Consider the following 25,373-nt stretch of genomic DNA (forward strand, 5'->3'; position numbering starts at 1 on the left):
GATGTGACCCACCCAACTGTTGGTAATAACTTTGATTAGATTATTTCCATGGAGGTTTGGACTCGCCCGTTTAGCATGGGTCTTAATTAAATCCCTGGAGCCCTATAAGAGCTCAGACAGAAGGAGCTCGGTGCTGTAGCCAAGTGTGCCAGTTTGAATGTATTGTGTCCCCCAAAACGCCATTATCTTTGATGCAATCTTGTGTGGGTGGACATATTAGTATTGATTAGATTGTAATTCTTTGAGTGTTTCCATGGAGATGCAACCCACCCAACTGTGGGTGATAACTCTGATTGGATGATTTCCATGGAGGTGTGGCCCTGCCCATTCAGCATGGGCCTTGATTGGTTTACTGAAGCACTATATAAGCTCAGACAGAAGCAGCCAGCTTGCTACAGCCAAGAGGGACACTTTGAAGAATGCACAGGAGCTGAGACAGACATTTTCAAGACCGCCATTGAAAGCAGACTTTTGCTCCAGAGAAGCTAAGACAGGTAAAATGCCCCAAGAGCAACTAAAAGTGACATTTTGGAGAGAAGCTGAAGCCTAGAGAGGAACGTCCTGGGAGAAAGCCATTTTGAAACCAGAACTCTGGAGCAGATGCCAGCCACGTGCCTTCCCAGCTAACAGAGGTTTTCTGGACGCCATTGGCCATTCTCTAGTGAAGGTACCCGATTGGTGATGGATTACCTTGGACACGTAATGGCCTTAAGACTATAACTGTGTAACCAAATAACCCCCCTTTTTAAAAGCCAATCCATTTCTGGTGTTTTGCATTCCGGCAGCATTGGCAAACTAGAACACCAGGTAACAGAGGTTTTCTGGACACCATTGGCCTTCTTTGGTGAAGGTATACTTGTGTTGATGCCTTAATTTGGACATTTTTATGGCCTTCAGAATATAAATTTGTAACAAAAGAAACGCCTTTATAAAAGCCAATCCATTTCTGGTGTTTTGCACGATGGCAGCATTAGCAAACAGAACAAGTACTGACTGGGCATAAGCATAAGCATCTTTACTTGCGTCCTCTTTTTTTATCTTCACAACACCATTACAAGGTTGATACTTTGATTATAACTGTTTTATAGTCAAGGAAACAGAATTAAAAATGTTAAGTCATTTACACACAAATGTAATATACTAATATACTAAAAGGCAGAACCAGGATTTGAACCCAGGCAGTTGGACTATGGAGCCCACATTCTGCCTCCTTTCCTTCTCAAGTAATTGAGGGAGAAGGCTCTGTTAATTAAGCCTGCCTCCTGGCCTTGGCCCCATTGATGGCCCTCTGGGAATGAAGGTAAGGCTTGGAAAAGCGAAAATGTATTCTTCCTTATCTGTTCTATGAATTAGAAATTTTGAGGTTCAGTGTGGAAAGCCAAGAATCCATTGCCCAATTGGAAAATTAAAGAATGAGATAAGACCTAAGACTGTTGGATGAGAGTAGATTGGAGATCTCTTAATGCAAATAGAGGTCATGGCTCAAATTCCCTCTACTACTCCTGGGAGAAGGATGGGGTTTTAAAGTATTGTGTTGGGAGCAGGATGAAATTGGTGGGATAAGACTTGGCATGTCTGTTTAGATTTCTTTCTTTGGATTGATCTTGACCCAAAACACTGAGGGTTTTACAATGTGAGAGAGAGATCAAGTGATTAGGAAGCTCTCCTAAGAGTCTGTGAGGTAAATGGCCTCTGCTTAACTTAGGTTCTTAACTTCAATTGCTCCAGGAACCTAGAAGTTACAGCCCCAAGGGGCCAATAGGTCTAGACATTTACAATGTGCCTGAAGTATGTGTTCAATGAATATAAATTCTTTTCTAACACTTTCACACTTTCATCACTTGACTCCCATAAAGAGGAGTAGATAGATCCAGGGTCTCTGCCCTTTCCTCCCTTCTAAGTAACTTGCCTACCCACAGCCCTGTGAAGGGATATCGGTCATGTTGAATTCTATGTGCCCCCATCCCTGCACCAGCTCACAGAAGTTTGGACCAGGGGTGACCCCTACCCTGGAAGCAGCCTGTCTATAGGCTGACAGATGTGATCAGAGTTAAAAAGATAAATGCATAGAGTGAGATCCTAAACTTTCATATGTTTGGAATTGGGAAACTAAGAGACTAAGACATCCTGGTAGATTCAGGATTATCAAAATTGCACAAAGCACTGAGTAGAATGCAAAGTTCCTCATCCCAACAAGCTGGTTTGGGGGAACATTCTCCTTTACAGATGGAAAGTTATTCCTGCCCCAGAAGACACCTGATGGAATCACAGAGTCAATCAGAGTAAAATATGGGATCCTGTAGTCAGTGTTAATTCATTATCTTTTCATCCAAAAACCTGTCCTGAGCAGTTACCATGGGCTTAACATTGTGCAAAACAAATGTGGTCATTGCACATCTAGTGGGGAAGATAAAGATTAACTAAATAATCATGCAAATAAATATGTTTATGAACTATAAGGATTACAGAGGAAAAGTATAGATTTTGTCATTGTTGTTATCGTGGGAGGGCCAGATTTATATGGAAGAGGAGGCTCAGGAAAACCTTACCTAAGAAAATTTATCTTAAAGATCTTATGATAGGAGGAGGTTTCCTAGACCTTACATCCAAAGTGTGAGCAATGAAAGAAGAAATGGATAAATGGGATCTCTTCAAAACTGAACACTGTTGTGCATCAAAGGACTTTGTTAGAAAAGTTAAAAGGCACTCTGCACAATGGGAGATAATATTTGGAAACCATATATCAGATAAGGGTTTAATATCCAGAATATATAAAGAGATCCTACAACTCAACAACAAAAAGACAACCCAAGTAAAAAAAGGCAAAAGACATGGACAGACACTTTTCTGAAGAGGAAATACAAATGGCTCAAAAACATATGAAAAGATTCTCAAATTTACTGGATATTAGGGAAATGCAAATCAAAACCACAATGAAATATTATCTCACACCTACTAGAATGACCATTATCAAAAAACCAGAAAACTACAAGTGCTAGAGAGGATGTGGAGAAAGAGGAATGTAGAATGGTGCAGCCACTGTGGAAGGCAGCGTGGCAGTTCCTCAGGAAGCTACGTATAGAATTGCCTTATGATCCAGCAATCCCATTATATACTCAGAGGAGCTAAGGCAGGAACACTAAAGGACATTTGCACACCAATGTTTACAGTGGCATCATTCACGATTGCCAAGAAGATGGAAATGGCCCAAATGTCCATCAATGGATGAGTGGATAAACAAACTGTGGTATGTATATACGATCAAATATTATGCAGCTTTAAGGCAGAATACAGTCATGTAGCATGCAACAACGTGGATGAACCTTGAGGATGTTATGTTGAGTGAAATTAGCCAGAAACAAAAGGTCTCACTAATATGAACTAACATTAATGAGCAAAATTTGAGCATTAAAATTGAGAACACAGGTTATCAGGAGAGAGAAAGAGGGTAGAGATTGGGCATTTGATGCTGAAGGAGTATAGAATGTTCAACAGGATTAATTGTAAAAATACAGAAATGGATAGCAAAATACTATCTGATGGTAGCACAGTGTTGTAAGTACATTGAACAACGCTAAGTGTGAATATGGTTGTGAGAGGAAGGCTAGGGACATGTATGACACCAGAAGGAAAGATAGAGGATAAAGACTGGGGCTGTATAACTTAGCAAATCTGGAATGGACAATGATGGTGATTAAATGTACAAATATGAGAATGCTTTTATATGGAGAACAAATGAATGTCAACATTGCAAGGTGTTGAGAATGGGATGGTACATGGAAAACTACAATCATTGCAAATTAGAGTCTATAGTTAACAGAAACATTGTAATATACTTCCATGAAATGTAACAAAGGCAGTATGGAAAAGCTAAATGTCAATAAGAGGGGGATATAAGGGAGGAGTATGGGATTATTGGTGTTATTGTTGTTTCTCCTTTTTATTTTTTATCCTTGATTTTTCCCCCTTCTTTCTTTGTGGAAGAAATGGAAATGTCCTTATATAGATTGTGGTGGTGAATGCATAACTGTGTGATTTTACCAGGAACCACTGATTTTTTACTTAGGATGGGTTGTATGGTGTGTGACTAAAACTGTTTAAAAAATAAACAGAAAGATACAAGTGCTGTAGAAAATGTGGAGCAAGGGATATATACCTATACACTGTTGGTAGGGAAATAGAATGGGGCAGCCCATATGGAGGGCAGTGTGGTGGTTCCACAGGAAGCTAACTATGGTGTTGCCATATGGTCCTGAAACCCCGTTACTGTGTATATGTTTGGAAGAACTGAAAACAGGGACTCAAGTGGACATTTGCACACTCGTGTTTATGGCGGCAGTATTCATGAATTGCAATGGATATAAGTGGCCTAAGGGTACATCAACTGAGGAACTGAAGGGCAAATTGTGGTGTATACATACAATGGAATATTGAGCAGCTGCAAGAAGGAATGAAGTTGTGACGCGTGCAACTAGGTGAATGAACCTTGAGGACAGTATGTTCAGTGAAATAAGCCAAAAATGAAAAGACAGATATTATAAAGCCTCACTAATATGGACTTACTGTAATGTGCAAACTCTGAGAATTGAATACAAGAGTATAGGTTATCAGGGGAAGGCTTATTGTAAAGGTTCCTAGATTGTAAACTCTTACAGCAGTCACATCTATTCCTGAGTTTTAACTGTTATTTCAAAATTCTGAGATGCTGAGTTCTTTGTGTATAACCTGGTGGTTCCCTGGAACTTCGGGTATCTGTGTGACATCTGAGACTCAGAGCTAGAGTTCTGAAGCTAAGAAAGTCAGCATTACCTCATACGGCAACTGTTTAAAAATCTGAAAAAGAGATCAGACTTGAATTAGAGATATGAATGAAGCTGATCTGGTTAGAACTAAGGCAAATCAGCCTAAAGGGTAAAGGACGATATTGACTGTGTCTTAAAACTTCAACTTCTGTGTAAGACCAAAGGAAGAGATGTTTATTTGGTGCAAAATTAATATTTTCTTTAGCACACTAATTTAACTGGTCTGGTCAGTTTATTAAAAAACCATGATTACATGGAAGCTTGAACAGAGAGTGAGATCTTGCTGGTTTGTACAGGTTAGTGTGATGCCCTGATATAACCCAGAGTAATTTGTGCAGAGAATAAAAAAGTATTTGCAAAGCTCCTTAAGGGCCTGCAATAGTGGAAATATTAAACTTCCTCACCTCGGGACTACCAATTTAATAGGCCAAGCCCTTGATCTGGGAGCTTGCCCTTATGAAGCTTTTTACTGCAGAGGAGATACTAAGCCTACTTACAATTGTGCCTAAGAGTCTCCCCAAGAGAACCTCTTTTGTTGCACAGATGTGGCCTCTCTCTCTAAGCTCACTGTCCTCCGCTACTATGTGGGACATGACTCCCAGGGGTGTAAATCTCCTTGGCAATGTGGGACATGACTCCTGAGGATGAGCCTGGCCCTGGCATTGTGGGATTGAGAAAGCCTTCTTGGACCAAAAGAGGGAAGAGAAATGAAACAAAGTTTCAGTGGCTGAGAGAGTTAAATAGAGTTGAGAGGTTATTCTGGAGGCTATTCTTATGCATTATATAGAAACCCCTTTTTAGTTTTCAGTGTATTAGAATAGCTAGAAGGAAATACCTGAAATTGTTGAATTGTAATCCAGTAGCCTTGGTTCTTAAGATTATTGTTTAACTATATATCTTACACAGTGTGACTGTGTGATTGTGAAAATCTTGAAACTGACACTCCCTTTATCCAGTGTATGGACAGATGAGTAAGAAAATAAAGACAAAATATAAATAAATAATAGGGGAGAATATGGGGAAAAAGGAAAATAGATATAAGAGGAGTTCAGAAACATGAATGATCAATCAGGAAAAAAGAGAGCATTCCCACATGTGGGAAATAACATGAATTTGGGGTCCCAAAAGAGGCTCGTATATCTGGGGGGCAGAGATCAATGGAGAGGTAAGGCCATTAGTCTGGAGAGGTGCTAGATCATGCAGGACCTTGCAGTAGATGGTGTGGATTTTGATTTTACCCTAAAGTGCAATTTAACGTGTTTTAAGCATGGGTATGATGTGATACCCTCTGATTAAAAGATTACCCTGACTTCTGGGTGGCAACTGAATTGGAGGTGGGCAGGCAAAAGAGGGGCATCACAGTCAGAGATCCAATTAGAAGATGATAGTGGCTGGCCTAAAGAGGAGGTGATGGAGAGAGATGGGTGAATTTGGGAAATGTTTTGAAGGGAGAATCAAAAGGGTGAATCCTTTAAAATATCCCCAATATGGGGGCCAGGGATCATATTTCATTTAGAGATACTTGAAGGGAAGCAGCAAAGAATGAGGAATGACATTTGGGTGGGAATTCAACAAAAGCTCTGCCATCCCAAGAGATCAGTTTTGAGTATGGTTCCCAATTTCCATTGGGTGTTAGGGGTGTAGAGTGGGGAAGCAAGAAACACTACCAGGAGAAAGGGTGACTGGAAGCTACACAGTGCTAGCATATCTATAAAGCTTGGAGAAAACATAAAGAAAATGATTCAATCTGGAGCATCCCAAGTGCCAGCACTTCCTAAGGTAAAACAATAGGTTTAACGTAATTTCCCAAATCTCTTATTTCTTTACATTCTTTTATTCATTTTTACCAGATATAATTGAGAATGGGCATTCCCTTTAAAATACATATCATTTATTTTATAGATGAGGAAAAGGAGAGTTGGAGAAGTAAAGTCACTGATCTGAGTTCACAGAGCCCAAACTCCAAGTCCAGTGCTCATTGCACAAAACCTTCCTTCTTCACAAGTAGTCTAGAAGGATGAAGCTAAAATTTGAAGAACCTCTTTGGTTCTGTGTCCATATCAGTTGCCCTTCCCCTCTTTTTTCCCACCAGGTCTCACCCTACCCACAGCTGGCAGTGGTGACAGGATGGGTTTATAACACTGAGTCAAGCGTATGCGAGTTCTGCTTTCCCTCTGATGGTCTCTCTTATAGTAAGTGCTGGGATTTAAGGTGAAATTTCATCTCATTTGATTTCCTGAAAAGTCAGAAGTAGATACTATTGTAAAGCAGTGGAAACCCTGTGTTTTCAGGTGTACAGACTAAGATGTTTTTCTGGTATCTACCGCTGTAGCTACAACTTAGTAGCTTAACACAAAGAATAATCATTTTACGATTATCTCCCATAGTTCTGGGGGTTGACTGTGCTCCGCTAGGTGGTTCTCACTCAGGGTGTCTCCTGCAGTTGCAGTCAGATCTTTGTGTCTACTTTTAATACCACATGCATTATAAAGAAGTTGTTTACCTGTGTGTTGCCTTGTTTGACTGTGAACTTCTAAGAGGCAAGGATGGATTTTATCCATTTCTCTTTCCCCAGTATCTCGAATGATGCCTCACCTGAGATTGGAACATGGTGATTATTTGATAAGTGGATTTATCAATGAATGAATTTGTTCAACCTGTAATTAGAAAGGGTTTGTTTTGTTCAGTAATCATCACATTGAGCATTCACAAAGGAAGGCATATTTTGATTTTTATTGATTCTTACATTTTTTTAGAAATGGAAATTTTAAGGGGGTAAATGAGACAGGCTGTGACATCGCAGAGCACCTGAATGTGCCAGGCACTGAGGTAGGTGCTTTCAGGAGGCATCTCATTTTATCCCATCCAGAACCCCATAAAGGTAACTAGTTAGCATGGAGAAAAGAGCTCCAACTTCAGATAAAGCTGACTATCTCTACTGCTTAAGATTTTGAATATGTGGTTTAAAGCCTCCCCTTGTCCCAGTTTCCTTGTCTGCAAAATGAGCACATTAATTCCTAACAAATGATTTTGGATACAACAAAGGAAGTGCGCGTAAAGCACCTGGTGTGTACTTTGCATTCAGTAATACTCGGTTCCCCAGTTCCCAAATTTCACACGCAGTGAAGCTGAGTCTCTGGGAGGTTAAATAATTTGCCTAAGGCCACACAGATACTTTGCTGGAGCAAGACTGGAACCCAAGTCCACTGACTCTAAGTGATCCCATCTCTCCCCATAAACTCACTTTGTTCTCAAATACTTCTCAAGAAGAAGGATTGGCATCTTGAACAATGGAGGAGCCAATTTTGGGGAACTTCAGGAGGCACAGAAAAAGGGGAGAAGGGCTATAGTGCCATTTGTTGTGAATCTTGTAACTCTTCACTCATCCTCTCTCTAAAGGGCACTTGAAAAGTGGAATTTCAAAGCTAAGCAGGGGAAATTTGCACCCCAATTTGAATGTACTCATGAGAAGATAAGATATAAGGATGACAGCGAAATTAAAAGGAATCATATGCTGCCGTGCATTTACTGTAAGAAACGTCAACCTAAACATGAGACAAAGGCCTTTTTGGTATGGTGCAGTGAAAAATGACTCAAACAACCCCTGACATGGAACTGTCTAGAGGATCCTCCCACCCTTGTGGGGCAACAGTCTTTTCTAGAGACTCAGCATTGAATACATTTCATCATCCACTCTTGGGAGAAGTACACTGTATCATTACCTGCGGAAAACCTGAGCAGTGGAGTTATCTTTATTTTTCAGTTACGTGGAGCCCAGTTTCCTTATTTGTATATTGCTTTGTTTTTTTTGTTGTTGTCATTTGCTGTCCCAGGCATCAAATGGTCCAAAACCAAAACATTTACCCACTGAACACACAGTCTGAAGAAGGAAACCAAATTTCAGAGCTACCAAAACCAATACACGAAAACCCAGGCATTTTACTTAGAGAAATATCTGACTTTTATGTAAAGCACCTGTTCTAGTTTGCTAATGCTGCCTTTTTGTAAAACACCAGAAATGGATTGGCTTTTGTAAAAGGCAGTTTATTTGGTTACAGAGTTACAGTCTTAAGGCCACAAAGTGTCCAAGGTAATGCGTCAGCAATCAGGTACCTTCACTGGAGGATGGCCAATGGTGTCCGGAAAACCTCTTACCTGGGAAGGTACGTGGCTGGCATCTGCTCCAAAGTTCTGGTTTCAACATGGCTTTCTCCCAGGATGTTCCTCTCTAGGCTTCAGTTTCTTTCCAAATTGTCACTCTCAGTTGCTCTTGGGGAATTTTTCCTCTCTTAGCTTCTCCAGAGCAAGAGTCTGCTTTCAACGGCCATCTTCAAACTGTCTCTCATCTGCAGCTCCTGTGCTTTCTTCAAAGTGTCCCTCTTGGCTGTAGCAAGCTCGCTCCTTCTGTCTGAGCTTATATAGTGCTCCAGTAAAGTAATCAAGGCCCATGCTGAATGGGCGGGGCCACACCTCCACGGAAGCCATCCAATCAGAGTCATCACTCACAGTTGGGCAGGTCACATCTCCATGGAAACACTCAAAGAATTACAATCAAATCAACACTAATACATCTGTCCACACAAGACTGCATCAAAGATAATGGTGTCTTGGGGGACACGATACATTGAAACTGGCACAGCACCTTACATGATTCTTGTCACAGAGCAGGGGCCTGAAAAATGTTCTTTTTCTCCTCCTTTTCCATCTTAGAATTCAGTTCTATGCAAGGAACTAAGCAAGGCACTGGAAATGGAATTCCAAAGAAGATGAACGTACACCTGACCTCAAGGAAGTGTAAGGAAAACAGAATTGCAAGTAAATAAAAGGACTAATATGGATACAAGAAGGGAAGTCTGGGGAGCTACAGGAATAATTAGTGATGGGGTGAGGCTAGGGAGGTTCCTTGGAGGTTAGGATGTTCAAGCTGAGACCCAGAAGATGCTTCAGAGTTAGCTTTGAGAAGAGGTAGAAGGAAAGCATTTTGCAGAAGAAAATCATATTCTTACATATGGTTATTACTTTAAATAACATAATTTATAATTATTTTAGCAAACTTGGGTGACTTATCCTAGGAAAAAAGAAGGCCAAGAGGACAGGCTGCTGCCCACCATGTGGCTGATAAAACATAACAATGGCAGAGAAAGCAAAACTACAGAATAAAAGAAGGAGAAGGTAGAGGAGGAAGGAGGAGGAGGAAAAGAGAAGGAAAACAGAAGTTAAACTCCCACCACACTCTTGGGGCTACTGAGATAAGGGGCAGATGCCCAGTATTATAGTATCTCATGCAGTTGATTTCTGGGAAAATGCTGTGAGCATAAAACAAACTTTGGTATTTATGATGATGGAGTGACATCCAGTTTCAGAAGTGATACCAATGATTGTAGTTTCTTGACAATATCCAGTGCTATTTCAAGTTAAAAATGTCCTCCTCTTCTTTTTACCGTGTTTGATGTACTCTTTCTCTCTCAAAACACAGATGAAGGTCTCCCTCCTTTCTAAAACTGGCTCGGGTGCCACTCCTTTGTGTTTTTGCGGGATCCTGTGTTGATGACTGTTTTAGTTTCCTGGGATGCTCAGGCAAATATCATGAAATGGGTCAGGTCAGATAATGGGAATTTATTCCCCTCACAGTTTTGAGGCTGGGAAAATGTCCAAATCAAGGCATCACCAAGACGATACTTTCTCCCTGAAGACTGTGGTGTTCTGGGGCTGGCTGCCAGTGATCCTTGGCTCCTCTGCCACATGGCAGTGTCTCCTGGTCTCTTCTTTCTCTTCTGAGTTCCCCTTCAGTTTTTAACTTCTCATGGCTTTCTCTTCCTTTGTCTGAATTTCATTCTCTTCTAAAAGACTCCAGTAATAGGAGTAAGACTCATTCTGATTGAGGTGGGCCATACCTTAACCAAAGTAACCTCATCAAAAGATCCTATTTACAATGGGTTCACACACACAGGAATGGATTAAATTTAAGAACATGTTCTTCTGGGATAAATACAGCTCCAAACTGTCAAAATGGCAATAACCAGGCTGACTGGAACTTTCTTTCGTCTTACCTGCCTTGTTGCTGGTGTTTCTTCCACCTTACCTGTAATCTTTGAGCACAATCGGAGCCTTTGAAATGAATCTCTGTCCCCCAGAGCCTGCAGAAAAACTGGCCAAAAGTGAGCATTAAATAAAATATTTAACAACTCCAGTTTCAAAATATTCCCATCCTAAATGGTCAAAATGTAAAAAAAAATATTTTCATGCTCAAAGATATACATTCGGGTAATACAAATGCCTCATTTGCCAAGGGTTTTACAATTACGTATGTGTGTTTTTTTCTCCACTGAAAATCCCTGCTGGTTCCTCTGCCACTAAGATTCGGTAAGATGTATTTAATTCTCCTTCTACATGAACCTTTTCTGGTGGGAGCCTAGCCTGTTATGTTCTCCTTGGACAAATTCAGGGTAATTTTGAGTTGGACTGGATGTGTTTTTTTTTTTTCCCTTGTCCATGGCTGAGGAAAAGCTACATGGTTTTTCAAATTATAATTTTCAGATTCTCCCTTAAAAAGGATGCTGGGCATAAAGGCTTGGAAAGGAAAGAACAACAAACAGAGCTAACAGCCAGGTCTCTTTCTTTTTTTTTATTTCTGAGTGCCTTTTCTCTTTTTTGTTGTTGTTGTTTGTATGAGAATTACCAGTGCAGTTGGCCCTTGCACAGATATCTCTTTATCCATTTCCCCTCATTAGTCCAGTTTTTTGAGACAACTGAATAATCTGGAATATGTTTAAGAATTCTGAGCCCAGAGAGTGCCGTATGGAAACCTAACACCCTTTTCCTCTGTATGAGCCACCCCACCTTGACTTGGTTTGCTGGACAATGGGAGGTAATAAAACTCCACCCTAAAGCTACCATATATTGAATGGTCACTATGTTTCTGGTTTGATGTTAAGTATGGGGGACATGCTATCTGTGAACCTCACAGCAAACCTATAATGAAACTATTATGGTCGCCATCTAATTGCTGAGAAGACTGAGGCTGAAAAGGCTACACCATATATCCAAAGATGCTCTTGGTAAATGGAAGAGCTAGAATTTGAACCCAGAACTGACCATGTGAAAACCAAGATCATTATTTCAAGATATTAACTTGGATGCTGTTGGTGGAGAGAGACAGCTGAGACTGCATCATGGGGCACAGAGAGCATATTGGAAAGAGTGGGGACAATGGAAGACCATGAAGAGGTCCAATGGGCCTCATGGTCCTCTTGAGTTTGAAACACTTTGGAAATATTTTAAGTAGTGTAGGTGCTAGGACTTGTCTACCAAGACAATGCCTGGCACTGTAGGCATGCAAATATATCAGGAGGAATCGATGGATGAGCCAAGTTGCAGAGATTAGAGCACAGGTGGGTTCTGCAAGGAAGTAAGGGGATTCTCAGAATGGGAAGAAGCCTGATTGATGTCTGGATATAACAATAAATTCCTTATCTGGATAAAGGAATAAAGAAAAGGGCATAGATATGGTTTCCTCATCTGAGTGGGAAATTTTGCAGGAAGCAGGAAGCTACTCAAGATAGAGGCCTCTCTCTCCACTGATGAGGTTCACACCTGGACCTCCAGCCTAGTCTTCTTACCCCATGCTAGGGACAGCCTAGTTCAATGGAGAAATCACCAATTTTGCCATAAGACCAACCCTGGATCAAATTCTGATAACTGTTACTAACACGCTGTGTAACTTTGGGAAAGCCACGTAACCTCTCTCAGCTTTGGTCTCCTTAACTGTAAAAGGGGATTGTAATACCTAGAGAAACAGATGTACATTTTTTTTACATGGTTAATGTGCTTTTCTATTTGCCCTTTCTAAGTACGTGACTTTTGTGCGAGTAGGCCTGTGGTGACCATCTGCTTGCAGAGAAAGGAGAGTAGAATGAAATGGAAGGAAATGTACTTTCCGCCTCTGTGGGGACCCCGTCACCCCACTGTGGTAGGTTCCATGGCAGGGCTCTTGATCTCCCCATCTTGTATCTGAGGGTTGTTGGGGAGTGCCACCTAGGCCATCTTTCAGTCAGACTGTGCCACCACATTCCCTAACTGGCTCAGCTGCCCCAGGACAGCTCAGAGTCTCTTTACTGTGAGCACCCACCAGGGCCCCAAACAGAGGAGCAGGACAAGAGATCCTGCTCACAGCAGTTCCCTTGCCTCATCCAACATTGTTCCCCCAACCATGGGTCTGAAGTCCAAAGAGAGAAAATTGTGTGACATGACCTTAGTCTCCCCCATCTCTTTATTTTCCACCCACACTCTCCAGAACCAGAAGAGCTGGGCTTCCATTACTTTTCATGTTTGTTCCACCTCCACCAAAAAATCTGGTTTTGCCAATCACGTCTGATCCTTAATATGCTAAAGAGTGGCGATCAAGGAATTAAAAATAAAACTCTTCCAAAAAGAGCAGTGTGGCTTGATTGTGTCATTAATGTCTGGCTTCCAAAATAATTTTTGAGCATCAAAAATTTGAATGTTCACTCCCCCCAGGACAGTAAGGAAGTGCCTACGAGCAGAGATTCTAGAGTCAAGTCCAAAGCCTGGCTCTGCCTCTTACCAACAGTAACTTTGAGCGAGTTACAAAACTTCTCTGTGCCTTGTTTACCTTATTTACAAAATGGGATTAATAATACTATCTTATAGGGATTCTTGGGGATGATAAGATTAGTTAGTACATGGAATAGTGCCTGGCACCTAATAACCCTTCTAGAAGTGTGTATTATGTATATAAGTATGACTTCACCATTTTCATCATTACCATTAACATCATCATCATTTTTCTTTATTTTCCTTCTGTAATAAATCCTAATATCCCAGCCCTACCTGGGAATATGCATGCCCTAGACTATCCAGGGCAATCACTTACTCAGGAAGATGAGAGAAGAACACATTAATAATTTGAAAAAACATATTTTCCCTAAGCACTGTGCACTAGGGGATAAAATTGTTTCTCATGGGGTAAAGGTTAGCAATTCTGATACTGCTGTACATGTACACTTGAATTGAGCAATTAAGTAAATGGATGGTGGATGGTGGAAGTTAGATTTTAAACTGTTGGAGTGGAGACGTTACAGATAAGCAAGGAAAGGAGGCTGGAAAGTCCAGATGGTAATGGATTAGAGTTGTAGACATCACTATGAAATCATGTTTACCTTAATTTATATACAGATGGTTACGTATATAAAGCTTTATAGATATGTGTATATATACGAGCTAATTCTTTGCTCTGTCAGCTGAAAGGGACTGGATGCAATGAGCACAGCTAGTGCCCAGATCTTGGTTTCTAATACCATTCTCTAATAAAAGGAACCAGGAGTCTTAGGCAGAAATGGTTGATTCTAGGACTAGGATAGGAAATATACAAGATGAGCCTGGAGCATCTTGTAGTGCCAGAAAATAAGTGCTCAAAAAAATGATCAGGGCATGTCAAAGGGACACAGGAGCCAACTGAAAGAGCTCCCAATAGCCAAAGCCAGTACAATGTGAGCAACAGAATACCGTAGTATTGGATTATAACCCAATATCATTGTTCACAATGATATTAATAAATGATTGAATAAATAAATAAATGGGGAGAAGAGATAACTATCCCATGCAGAAGAATTCCAAATAAATTGTATACATGCTTGGCACTCAAGGAGATGGAGCATAACTCCCGGTCCTTCAGTGTAGGCTGTGCGGAGGGACTTCCTTCCAAAGGATTCAGTGTGGGAAGGGGGGATATAGTGTACCCTGATGGTAGAGAAACCCGACAAACCATCCCTCAGCCAGATGAACAAGGTCAACCTCACGAGCTATAAGTCATGTTGATAGTATGTATCCTTGATATGATGTGATGAGAATGGCACTTGTCCTCTGTGGTCCTCCTGTCAAAAACCCATGACGCCAGTATAATCATGAGGAAAACATCAGACAAATCCCAATTCAGGGGCCCTCCACAAAATACCTGACCAGCACTCACGCCTCAAAACTGCAAGGTCACTGCAAGCAAAGGAAGTCGGAGAAACCGTCTCAGCCAAGAGGAGCCTGAGGAGACCGGAGGACTAAATGTCATCTGGTGTCCTGGGTGGGATCCTGGGACAGAAAAAGGACATTAGGTAAAAACTAAGGAAATCCGATAGATTAAGGGCTTTAGTTTGGAATAATGCATCAATATTGGCTCACTGAGTGTAACAAATGAGCCACACTGATGTAAAATGTTAAGAATAGGGGAATCTGGATGTGGGGTACATGGAAACTCTTTGAGCTATCTTAATAATATTTCTGTAAATCTAAAATTGTTTTAAAATAAAATGGTTATGTAAACAATGTATTGTCCCCATATCACTACCTCCTAGAGTTGTTATAAGGATTAAAATGCATGAGATGCTTTGCACTTGGCACATCATATATAACAATATATGGTCCACCAAGCACCACCGCTTGACCGCCTGGTGCCTTTCTCTGCTTTTCTTTCTTGGGATGTGCCTCTTCTTCAAGGAGTTTCTTGTGTTGTTTTTCCTGCAGGAGGAACCAAACTGGTCTATTCAGGATAGTTGTTATTTGTCACAGCTATACTGAGAAACTTAGAGCAGTATTCTCTCAATGTCCCTAACTGCGTGTTTTTCCCTCAACTGCTCCTATCTCAATGGCATCCGTTTTATTTCTCTGTCTAGTAACTAAGAGATACCACATAATAACTGCATTTACACTGTGGTTACCTGGGTGTGAGTCTGCCAGATGCTTCCAATTAGAGTAATTGTCTTTTAACTCTCTTTGAAAATGGTTCTCAGCTACATGAGGCCCCTTTTCCATCTCAGTAAGGAGAGCACGGGGATACCATCAACTTCTTCTTTGCTGACCAAGGGTCTTGATGGAATCCAGCACCATAGAACAGCTAGTGCTCATCAGGCATTTCTAAGGCCATAAAGACTTGCAATATTAGAACAAAACAGGGGAAGTTTTCTCTTGGCATTATGTACGGAGGATCATCTTATGAGGTGGGGAAGATAACTCTGGGGCTGGAGTGTGTCTAGAAGAGAAACCAGACATTGTTGTTTCCACGAGATTCCTCTATGGCTGTGACTGTGTAAATGTGTGTGTGTGTGTATGTGTGTGTGTGTTTAATTATATGTATATGTTTATTTCTCCTCTCAAAGTGGCAAGGGCAGGTTATTGAGATTATAATCCAGATCATACCTACTCTACACACTTCACTCACCCTATGAGTCTACTTTTCTTGCCGACCTGGGCTTACCTCTCACCTATGCTTTCATTTCTTCTCCTAAGCTGGGTATATATTTGTGGAAAACTCTCAGGGCAACTGGGTTGCCAGGTCTGGTACAGCTTCCTGTCTAGGAAAATGAAAATAACATTTTAAAAACCCAGTCATAAATGGCTATTTAATAATTCTTGATTGCTGCTCTGAGACTGGATTTCAATATTTCTAAAAATTCACTGCCTGGAAGCTAAGACAAAATGGCTATCTAAAACTGCCAGAATTTGCTTCCTGTGGTTCTGGATGTGGAAGGAGGAACGTGACTTGGGGGCAGTCTTCGTTTCTTTCCTGGGGGATTACCTGGGTGGGCCCTCTCGGTCATACCCACTTAAATTAACTACTTCCTGCCCTGAAGGTAGCTCAGGGCTTGGGAAAAGTAATAGAAAAGCAAATATTTTTAAATGGCATTTTAAGTATTCTGTTTAATAATATAAAAGGCTCTCCCAAATGCCAAGAACATCTCTGCAGCTATTTTTTCTTTAATGAAGTGCTCAGCATCCCCCCTAGCAGGTCTGGAAACAGGGTTTGAGCACACTGTTATCTTGGGCTGGGGAAGTAAAGAGCTGGGAGAAAGGGTTATGACTCTATAACAGGCTTGGGAAGTGTAAATTCTTTAATTAGACAGACTAGTGTTTGGGATCTATTTCCTGGGGAAAAAAAGATATTAAGATACTAATTAAGATATTAATATTAAGATATTAATTAATTAGTTTATGAATGTTCTTCGCCATTCTTTATGTACTACTAAGCCAGCCAACTTGCTGTCTGAAATTTCTACTAAAACTTTTATAGAGAATCCAGGGGAAATACCTTTTCCATCTTAATGCAATCTTCAGTCTTGCTTTCTTCACCAGGGCCCCAGGAAAGACTCCCTTCTGGTCAGGTTCAGTTTCCTAGAGGGAATCCAGACAACAATTGAATTGCATTAGCCAAAACTCTACATTGCACATAACAGTGACCTCAGCTCACACTAGCTTATTTGGAGAGAGATGTCTCTATCCTCTCTGCTTCTCTGGTGTTATCTTTATTAATTCACAATTCAGCAAGACTCTCTCCACGTGGTAGAAATCCGCTTGTATTCAGGGTCCTTCAGCATCTTCACCCGAAAGGTTCCAAAGAGAAAAATCCATGGAAGAACTCTGATTGGCCCAGCCCAGATCATATGCTCACCTGTGGCCCAATCACTGTGAGAAGAAGGAGGGATTGTGATTGGTCTGACTTGGGTCACATGCTAACCTCTATGACCAGAGACCTGAGTTACTGTAGCTTTTCAATTCTTACAGTTTTAGTGTACACAGGTCTGATTTTCAACTGCCAGCACTTACATCTCATTGCAAAAGGGTTCCTCTGGCTGCCAAAGCCCACTCAGCCCTTGAACATAGCAGGTTGGAAGTCCTGAGGAATTAATGTCTTCCAGAAGCAGCCCTCAACCAATGCCTGATGGGAGGTGGCATTTAAATGCTAAGGGCTCCCTTGCTCCTGGGGTGGGATAATTCTGAGACATGTATTCCACATCATTTACCAGAATTCCAGAGTGGGATTAAGCTCCAGTTCACCACAGTTGTATCTTGCTTGGCAGTGCACCCTTTAATTCCTTCTTTTTCTTCCCTGTCTTGCTCCCCCATGCTTTTTATATCAGTATTTCCTGACACCTGCACCTGGGTCCTTTTATCAGTGACTTCTTCTGGGGGAGCTCGAATAAGACAGTTGTGGTTTGCAGCTCAACCAGAATCATATGATTCAAATGGGGATGGAGCCGTTTGCCAAAGGCAATGTTGGTTCTGAATACACAAAAACAATAGCTCTCCACTAAAAAAATATATCACGAAAGTAAAAAAAAAAAAAAAAATCCCCAAACCAGGGCTGCAAACAAAGAGGACTAATAATAAGTCTTTTCCCATTGTACCAGGAGCTGGGTGCAGAATGTGTCTGGTCTACCACACCCAGGAGAAGCATACAGGCTCCTAATGGGTAGGCTCTGAAGAGGAAAGTGTCAGAAGATCTTGGGGTCCAGGCTACAATGTAAACTGCATCATTTTCAACCCTTTCCACCATTACTTCATTCATCCTGGGCCTCTCCCCCAGCCTAACACCACCATGGCAGGAGAATACACCCCCCTCCTCAGCTTCTGGGCAGAGGCTGGGCTGCTTGGCTTATGTTTGCCGAGTTCCCATCAGATGCTTGGGCTTGCATGATGGTCCGGGCAAGTACAGTGCTAAAAATACATTTACTTCTTTGTGCCTCAGTTATGACATCCCTCGCTCTTTCCATGTGGGGTTATTGGTTTCCAAAGTCAGACACATTCCATGTATGTCATAGGATGGGTTGGCTATAAGGAAGAGCTTGAAACAGGGGTTCAGGTACATGTGACTTTGAAGGAATACTTTTCAGAAAACAAAACAAATGAAAATCTCTAAGGTTATGAGGGAAACAAAATAGGGAAGATAAAGGAGCCAAACAAAGATGGGGTCTCAGGTAAAGTCTACAAAAGGAGTCATCAAACCATGGCACTTAGGCCAAATCCAGCCATTACCTGTTTTTGGAAATATTGTTTTATTGGAACACAGCCACACTGTTCCAGTTTGCTAATGCTGCCGTTATGCAAAATACCAGAAATGGACTGACTTTTATGAAGGGGGTTTATCTGGTTACAAAGTTGTAGTCCTAAGGCCATAAAGTGTCCAAACAAAGGCATCAACAGTAGGGTACCTTCACTGAAGGAAGGCCAATGGCGTCCGGAAAATCTCTGTTAGCTCAGAAGGCACGTGGCTGGCATCTGCTTGCTCCCAGGTTGCATTTCAGAATGGCTTTCTCCCAGGATGTTTCTCTTTAGGCATCCAGGGTATTCTCTTAGTTTCTCCCAGGCAAACTCTGGAGTAGCAAAAGTCTACTTTCAATGGCCATCTTCAAAATATCTCTCTTAGCTGCAGCTGCTCACCAAAATGTCACTCTCAGTTGCTCTGAGGTCCTTCTGTTTGTGAGCACATTTATAGGACTCCAGTGATTAAATCAAGGCCCACCCTGAATGGTCGGGGCCCATATCTCCATGGAAATAATCCAATCAAACGTTTAATCAACACTAATACATCTGCCCCCACAAGATTGCATCAAAGAACATGGTGTTTTGGGGGACATAATACATCCAAACTGGCACACACACCCACTAGCTTACGAGTTGCCTGAGGTGGCTTTGTGCTACAAGGGCAGTGTTGAAGATTCGTGACAAAGACCATACGGCCTGCCAAGCTAAAAATATTTACAATCTGACCTTTTGCAGAAAAACTTTGTTGACCCATGTTCTAGACTCACACAATCCATGGGGAGCTCAGGAACATCCGTACCTCCGTAAAGTTCTCTCTTCCTTGAGGAACGGGGCTGCTCCTTGTGCCTTGGTGTCAGCCAGGCACTGGTGATTGGCCACCTCAGGTGTTGCAGGGGAGACCCCTCATTCCTCAGGTGACAGCGCTCATCAGCCAAGAGCAATTCTCTGGACATGGGGGCAGCTGTGAGTTGCTAGCAGTTGGGAAATGGGCGCACCTGCCTCTTAAAGGAGCTCTTTCCAGGTACCACCAGCATCTACCACAGCGGGCATCGGGATTGGCATATATATTTCACAAAGCTGGAGAGAACCCTTATTTCCTGCCTGCAACCAAGCCATCGTTATCTCACCTGGAATACATGTCTCCCATTTAGCTCTTGCCTCTCGCCCATCCATCCCACTGCTCTCAGGAGGATGATGGAAATCCTCCAGCCAGGTGTGGCTGAAGGACACGGGACATTCTTTAAGTTTGTGGACATGCCTTGCTCCTTCCAGCCTCAAGGCCTTTCTTTGTCCATGTTGTTTTCTCTGCAAGAACACCCTCCCTAGAACCTTCTGCTCTCCACAAGTCTTTAACACAGATTCTTCCTCCAGATCTCCCCTCAAAGAATATTTCCTCAGGGAGGGTTTCTTGAACTCTCTATCCCCATAAATCCCATTCTTCCCAAGTAGCCAGTATTCAATTTGTGTGTCTTTCTATATTTTCTTCTGGCTTGTGCCAACCATGGCATGCAAAAATATGCACAGATTTTCTTCTATGTAACAAAAATGCTGTATTATTTGTATTACTTTGAAGCTTGCTTTTCCCTCCTTAATATAAACCATGAGAAATTATCCAGTTTGGTATGTATAAATTTAACTCATTTTTTTTTCTGACAGCTGCATAATATTTCATATTATGGATGTATAATAAATTATTTAACAATTCCCATATTGATAGGAATTCAGATTGTTCCCATGTTTCTTACAGTTTCATTTTATAAACAAGAGTAAAAACCATCTTGGAATAAATATCCTTAATTCTAGTGCTTATATTTCTGTAGCTTTACTCCCTGAGGTGGTATTGTTTGTTTAACATAAATATGCATCATAAATTTTAATACAGACGACAGAATACTTTCTGAAAACGTAAGAAACTGCACACCCACCATCAGCTTATGAGATCGCCCAATCCCACTATTCTTTCCAGTACTGGTGTCCCGCAGTCCTTTTAATGTTTGCCAGTCTCTTGGTGAAGAAATGACTCCTCATTGTTTCTCTGACTTGCATTTCCTTGGGTTTGAGCACCTTTTTATACATATACCATTTTGATTACAAAAGTGACCCCTAAAATGATAGGGCTGTAGCATGTTAACTTAGTGGGGAGGTGGAGACTTTCTGGGTACATCCTTAGAGTTGATATAAAAAAAACACCCCATGCATCCTCAAAGGATCTCCAATGAAGACTGTGGAGCTGGATGTTTCCGGTCTATCTGGGTGCACCCTCTGCTGTTCTCCCACCCTGATCCCCAAGGGATGGGGAGAGCCCTGGTCTCCAGGGACGCAGTGAGTGCGGGGGCGGGTAGAGGCTCTGCTCGGTCTGTAACCATCTCCCTCTGTCTCTTCACTTGCAGATGCCACCCAGATGAACAACGCAGTCCCCACTTCCCCGCTGCTCCAGCAGATGGGCCATCCGCATTCCTACCCCAACCTGGGCCAGATCTCCAACCCCTACGAACAGCAGCCGCCGGGCAAAGAACTCAACAAGTACGCCTCCTTAAAGGCAGTCGGTAAGGGCCTCCTGACGGATCTCCCTCTGGTTTCTTTCTCCTCTTTTTTTCTGCTCCTTCTAGAGTTCTCTCTCTAACTTTTTTTTTTTCCTACTTTCTCCCTCTCTTTTCTTCCTCTCTCTCTTTCTCTACCTGCTTCTATCTCTCTGTCTCTCTCTCTCCCTCCCCTCCCCTCCTCTCTTTCTCCTCCCTTCTCCTCCCTTCTCTTCCCTTCTCTTCTCTCTGCCTGGGATCCAAAGCTCCTCAGCTGCTTTCTCTGACCCAGGATGCCGTCCTGCCCTTGGTGTGTGGGGGCAGGGTGGGTGGGGTGAGGGTCACATGTGAGGGCTGTTTCCTGGGGAGGACCTCAATGCTCATTTGTTCCAATGACAACTCCAACCTCTTCATCATCCACCATCTTCCCTATTGAATCTTCACGGTGAACGTAGACAGACCTAGAATCCATGTCTGTGGGTATCAGGAATGCCTTTAGGATAAAGCCCTTCATCCACTCAGTCATCCCACCTCCGAGAAGTCAGTAAAGGATGCACATTCCCATCACAAGCAGCCTCTGCACTCCAAGATGTAAATATTTCTTGGGATGGGCAGCCTGGAGCTACTAGTGATGGAGTCCTAACCAAGTGCCAGGTGCTACGTTAGACTCTTTACACGCTTCATCTCATTTTCTCCCAGCAATCCAAAGAAGGAGGTGCAATTATTATCCCAATATTCAGATTAGCGCACAGACACAAAGAGGCTAACCTCACTTACCCCCAAATCAGGCTGTGGGAGACAGGGCTGAGACTCAAACCTGGGTTTTTAATCCCTCTGGAGCCTGTGCTCATGCCACTACCCTCCCACTGGCTGGCTCACCTTCAGTTCTTCTTTCCCTCACACATGAGGGGTCTGACAGTGGCCCAGGCCCTGAACAAGTTGCTCATGGAAGAGTTCTACTGGATGGAAGCCACAGCAAAGTCTGTGATTCCCGAGTTGTGATGGTCTGTAGCAATCTTAGGCTCCCCTAAGCCAGCAGATCTCAACCATGGATGCATTTTGTTGGAATCACCTGAAGAGCAGCTAATACCAGCTGATATCCCTGAAGAGCAGCTAATACCAGCTGATATCCCTGTCCTTCTCTAGAGATTTTTATTGAGTTGGTCTGGGATGATGCCCAGCCATGGACATTTTCAAAGAGCTCTTTAGATGATTCTAACGTGAAGCCAGGGTTGAGAGCCATTGAGGAAAAGCATTCCATTAGCCCAGCATCTAGGAAAAACAAATCCCATCCCAAGTGCTTGCTCTGAAATTCCTTCTCTAGGCCCTCTGATTGCTGTCTACACTCCTGTGTATTCTTAATGCAAAGGGGAAATTCCTCTCCTTTCCTCTTCACCATGTCCTTGAGTTCTCATAGGAGAGATTTTTAAGTCATGTTTTCTACTTAACCTGTCCCTTCCCTGAGCCTACTCCTGGAGAAGCTGGAAGGGACAGACAGACCTGAGTTCAAATCCTGTCTCTGCTACTTACTGTCTGTGTGGTCTCAGGCAACACTTACCCACCTCCTTAGGTCTTTACTCTTCCAGCCTATCAAATGGGCATAAAGATGAGGCAAAATGAGGGGCAGAACCAAGATGACCCACATTATGGCTTGGCAAAGAATGAGCATGCAACATATATTAGTCACCACCCTTCTCCACTGTCCCTCTGTCTCATTGCTGACAGTTCATGGAGGAGCTCTGTCCTGATTTCCATCTCACAAAATGCTCAGATCTCTTTAGACATTCTCCTTCCCAGAAGAACTGGCTGTCAGAAGCCCCAGAGTAATGAAACAATTCACTTTGGGTAGAATTCCATTTTATCAGTGGAGGGCCTTCTGTTCTTTAGATATTTATAAGAGCAGAACTTTCCACATGCTTTTGGTTCCTGGCATGCTTTTGGCAGGTAGAAAATAAAGCACAGACCATGTGTTTTCTTTATTATCAGCTGCTCAGCATCTTTTCTTCCTCCCTCTCAAGCTCCTTGTTAGAGAAGTGATGGAAAACCCTTGGTGATGAGACTCTAGTATGAAATATCCCAATTCCTTATACACTAACATCAGAAACCAAAGCCCAGACACTCTCACATGCCCACGATGTTTGTGGTAACCATGATCTACAGAAATCAGATCCATGAAGCAAACACTTTGGTGCCTATTCTAGTGCCACACACATAATATGGGGGCTTAGTAAGTGTTTGTGCCAAAAGTCTATTTTTAGGAATTCACGTTCCCTGATCTCCCAGGATTTCCAGATGGAACTGTTCAGAGAGGGGTAAGCCAACTTTATTATAATAAAGGGACAGGTTTGTGCAGATGACACAGGCTTTTCCAAATCCAGAGCCTTGTAAGACCTTATATACAGTTACTCAGTTTTGTGCTGAATTTCTATGCCTAATTCAACTCTCACCACATCCCATGACCAAAGATTCCCTCCACTTTATATTGCATAGCATATGCATCTAAGCATGTTCAAATAGATCAAAGAATTCCTAGCAAAGGGATGAGGACTCTTGCCTAGGAAAGCAAGAGCCAGGGCATCTGTGTCTATGTAATTTTTAAAGCCTTCATACACTATTTGGTGGCCTGCCTCCCTTTCTGAGCCAGTTAGGTGATTGATAGCATTTGCTGTTATATTTAATTCTTCTTTTGGCATAAAAAATCAGCCAGATGTCTTTTTCCTTTCCAAATGGCCACATTACCCTCTGCAACTCATTCCTTTAACTTGGGCCCAGTACCTCCTCCCATCAACCCCCAGTGGCTTTTTGAATAAATAATAGATGGATATTCCAACAGAGCTCCTTAACTCTTTCAGTGATTTTTGCAGAGTTCCTTTACATAGCAAATATCTGCAGTGAATTTGGAATTAACTTTGAAATAGGACAATATATTTGAGTAATACTTTCTTACACAAGTCAGGAACTCCTGAAATATTTGTTGAATGAATGAATGAACTTGTCTTTGACAGTCAGAGAATAGCTGGGTTGTATAAGAGCACAAAACCCTGAAGGATCCCACTTGGAGAACCCTCCCTAATCCTGGTTGATGTGCCCCCCTTCTTCTCTGTCCTTCTCTCTATTATGAGAGTTCATGGGGTTTATCGAAGCCACAGATGCTCTTGTGAATCACTAGCAAATGAAGGGTCAGTGAGGAGAAGACTAAACCAGCAGGTTACCCAGGAGTGCAGCACCTGCCTGCACAAATGAAATGCAAATCCCATAATAAATGTTCTTTCGAGGGTTCTTTATTAAGGCATAATGTGATCATGGTGTGAATGATGAAATGCATTTCATTAATGAAATCATTACCACCCAGGAGAGGAGTTGCTTAAAAAATGGCTTGCTGTTGAAAGCTTTGCAAACTCTGTTAACCAGACTCACTTTCTAAAAATTCAATCTAGTGAATAAAGGGAGGGTTGGACACCCATTGGGGTTAACTGCCAAGTTCAAAAATACCTCTGGAGAATAAATTTCTCTTAGAGGCTTTAATATTCAGAACATACAGTGGGGTACCAGAGACTAGGTCTTAGCCCAGGCTCTAGCCTAGCTTAGTTAGCTGTATGACTTTGAGTCGGGCACTAGAGCTCTCTGGCCCCACATTTCTTCGTGAAAAATGAGGAAGCTGAACCATATGGCCTCCAAGGTCCATTCTAATTTTAAAATTATAAAATTGAATAGTTCCACTCATTTTAGGTCAGAATACCAATGGGCCATTAAACTTGCTCCATTCATTCACTGACAGGGAAAATCAGAAATCTCCACTCTTTGAGGAAAAAGGGTTTTAATTGTTGGGTATTCCTGAGACAAATTCTCCCTGAACCTGCTTTTCTTTCTAGTTTGTTCTATTATTGTTTGCTGAAATTACCCTCATTCATGTTTAAAGAAGGCTCTTTTCTCCCTACAATTGAGGGATGTGGGCACATAGACCAGAAGGAGCCGGTCTTATTCTCAATGGGTTCACTGCCCAGCTATTAGTCAGAAATTAGCACATGTTAAGAACACATTGAAGACTAAACTGCATAGCACTCTATTAGAAGGGGTGATGGGGCTGAATTATATTCATTCAATTCATTCATTCATTTTCCAAACATTTTATCTGGGTGTCTCTTGATTGTGGGTACCATCGAGGTACAGAACACTCTGTCCCATTCATCAATGTATCCCAAGCACCTAGCATGATGTGGGGCAC

The 25,373-nt window shown here is 42.0% G+C and overlaps 1 protein-coding gene across 1 annotated transcript in view; it reads left to right on the forward strand.

Annotated features, from left to right (window-relative positions):
- SHISA9 (shisa family member 9) overlaps positions 1-25,373 on the forward strand; it is a 273,530-nt gene that overhangs the window by 222,708 nt on the left and 25,449 nt on the right. Inside the window, 1 exon segment of the mRNA XM_037814994.1 lies at positions 21,020-21,175. Within this exon segment, the coding sequence (XP_037670922.1) occupies positions 21,020-21,175 (156 nt within the window).

Source organism: Choloepus didactylus, chromosome 21, assembly GCF_015220235.1.
Source record: "Choloepus didactylus isolate mChoDid1 chromosome 21, mChoDid1.pri, whole genome shotgun sequence".
In the NCBI taxonomy this organism is placed as follows: Eukaryota; Metazoa; Chordata; class Mammalia; order Pilosa; family Megalonychidae; genus Choloepus; species Choloepus didactylus.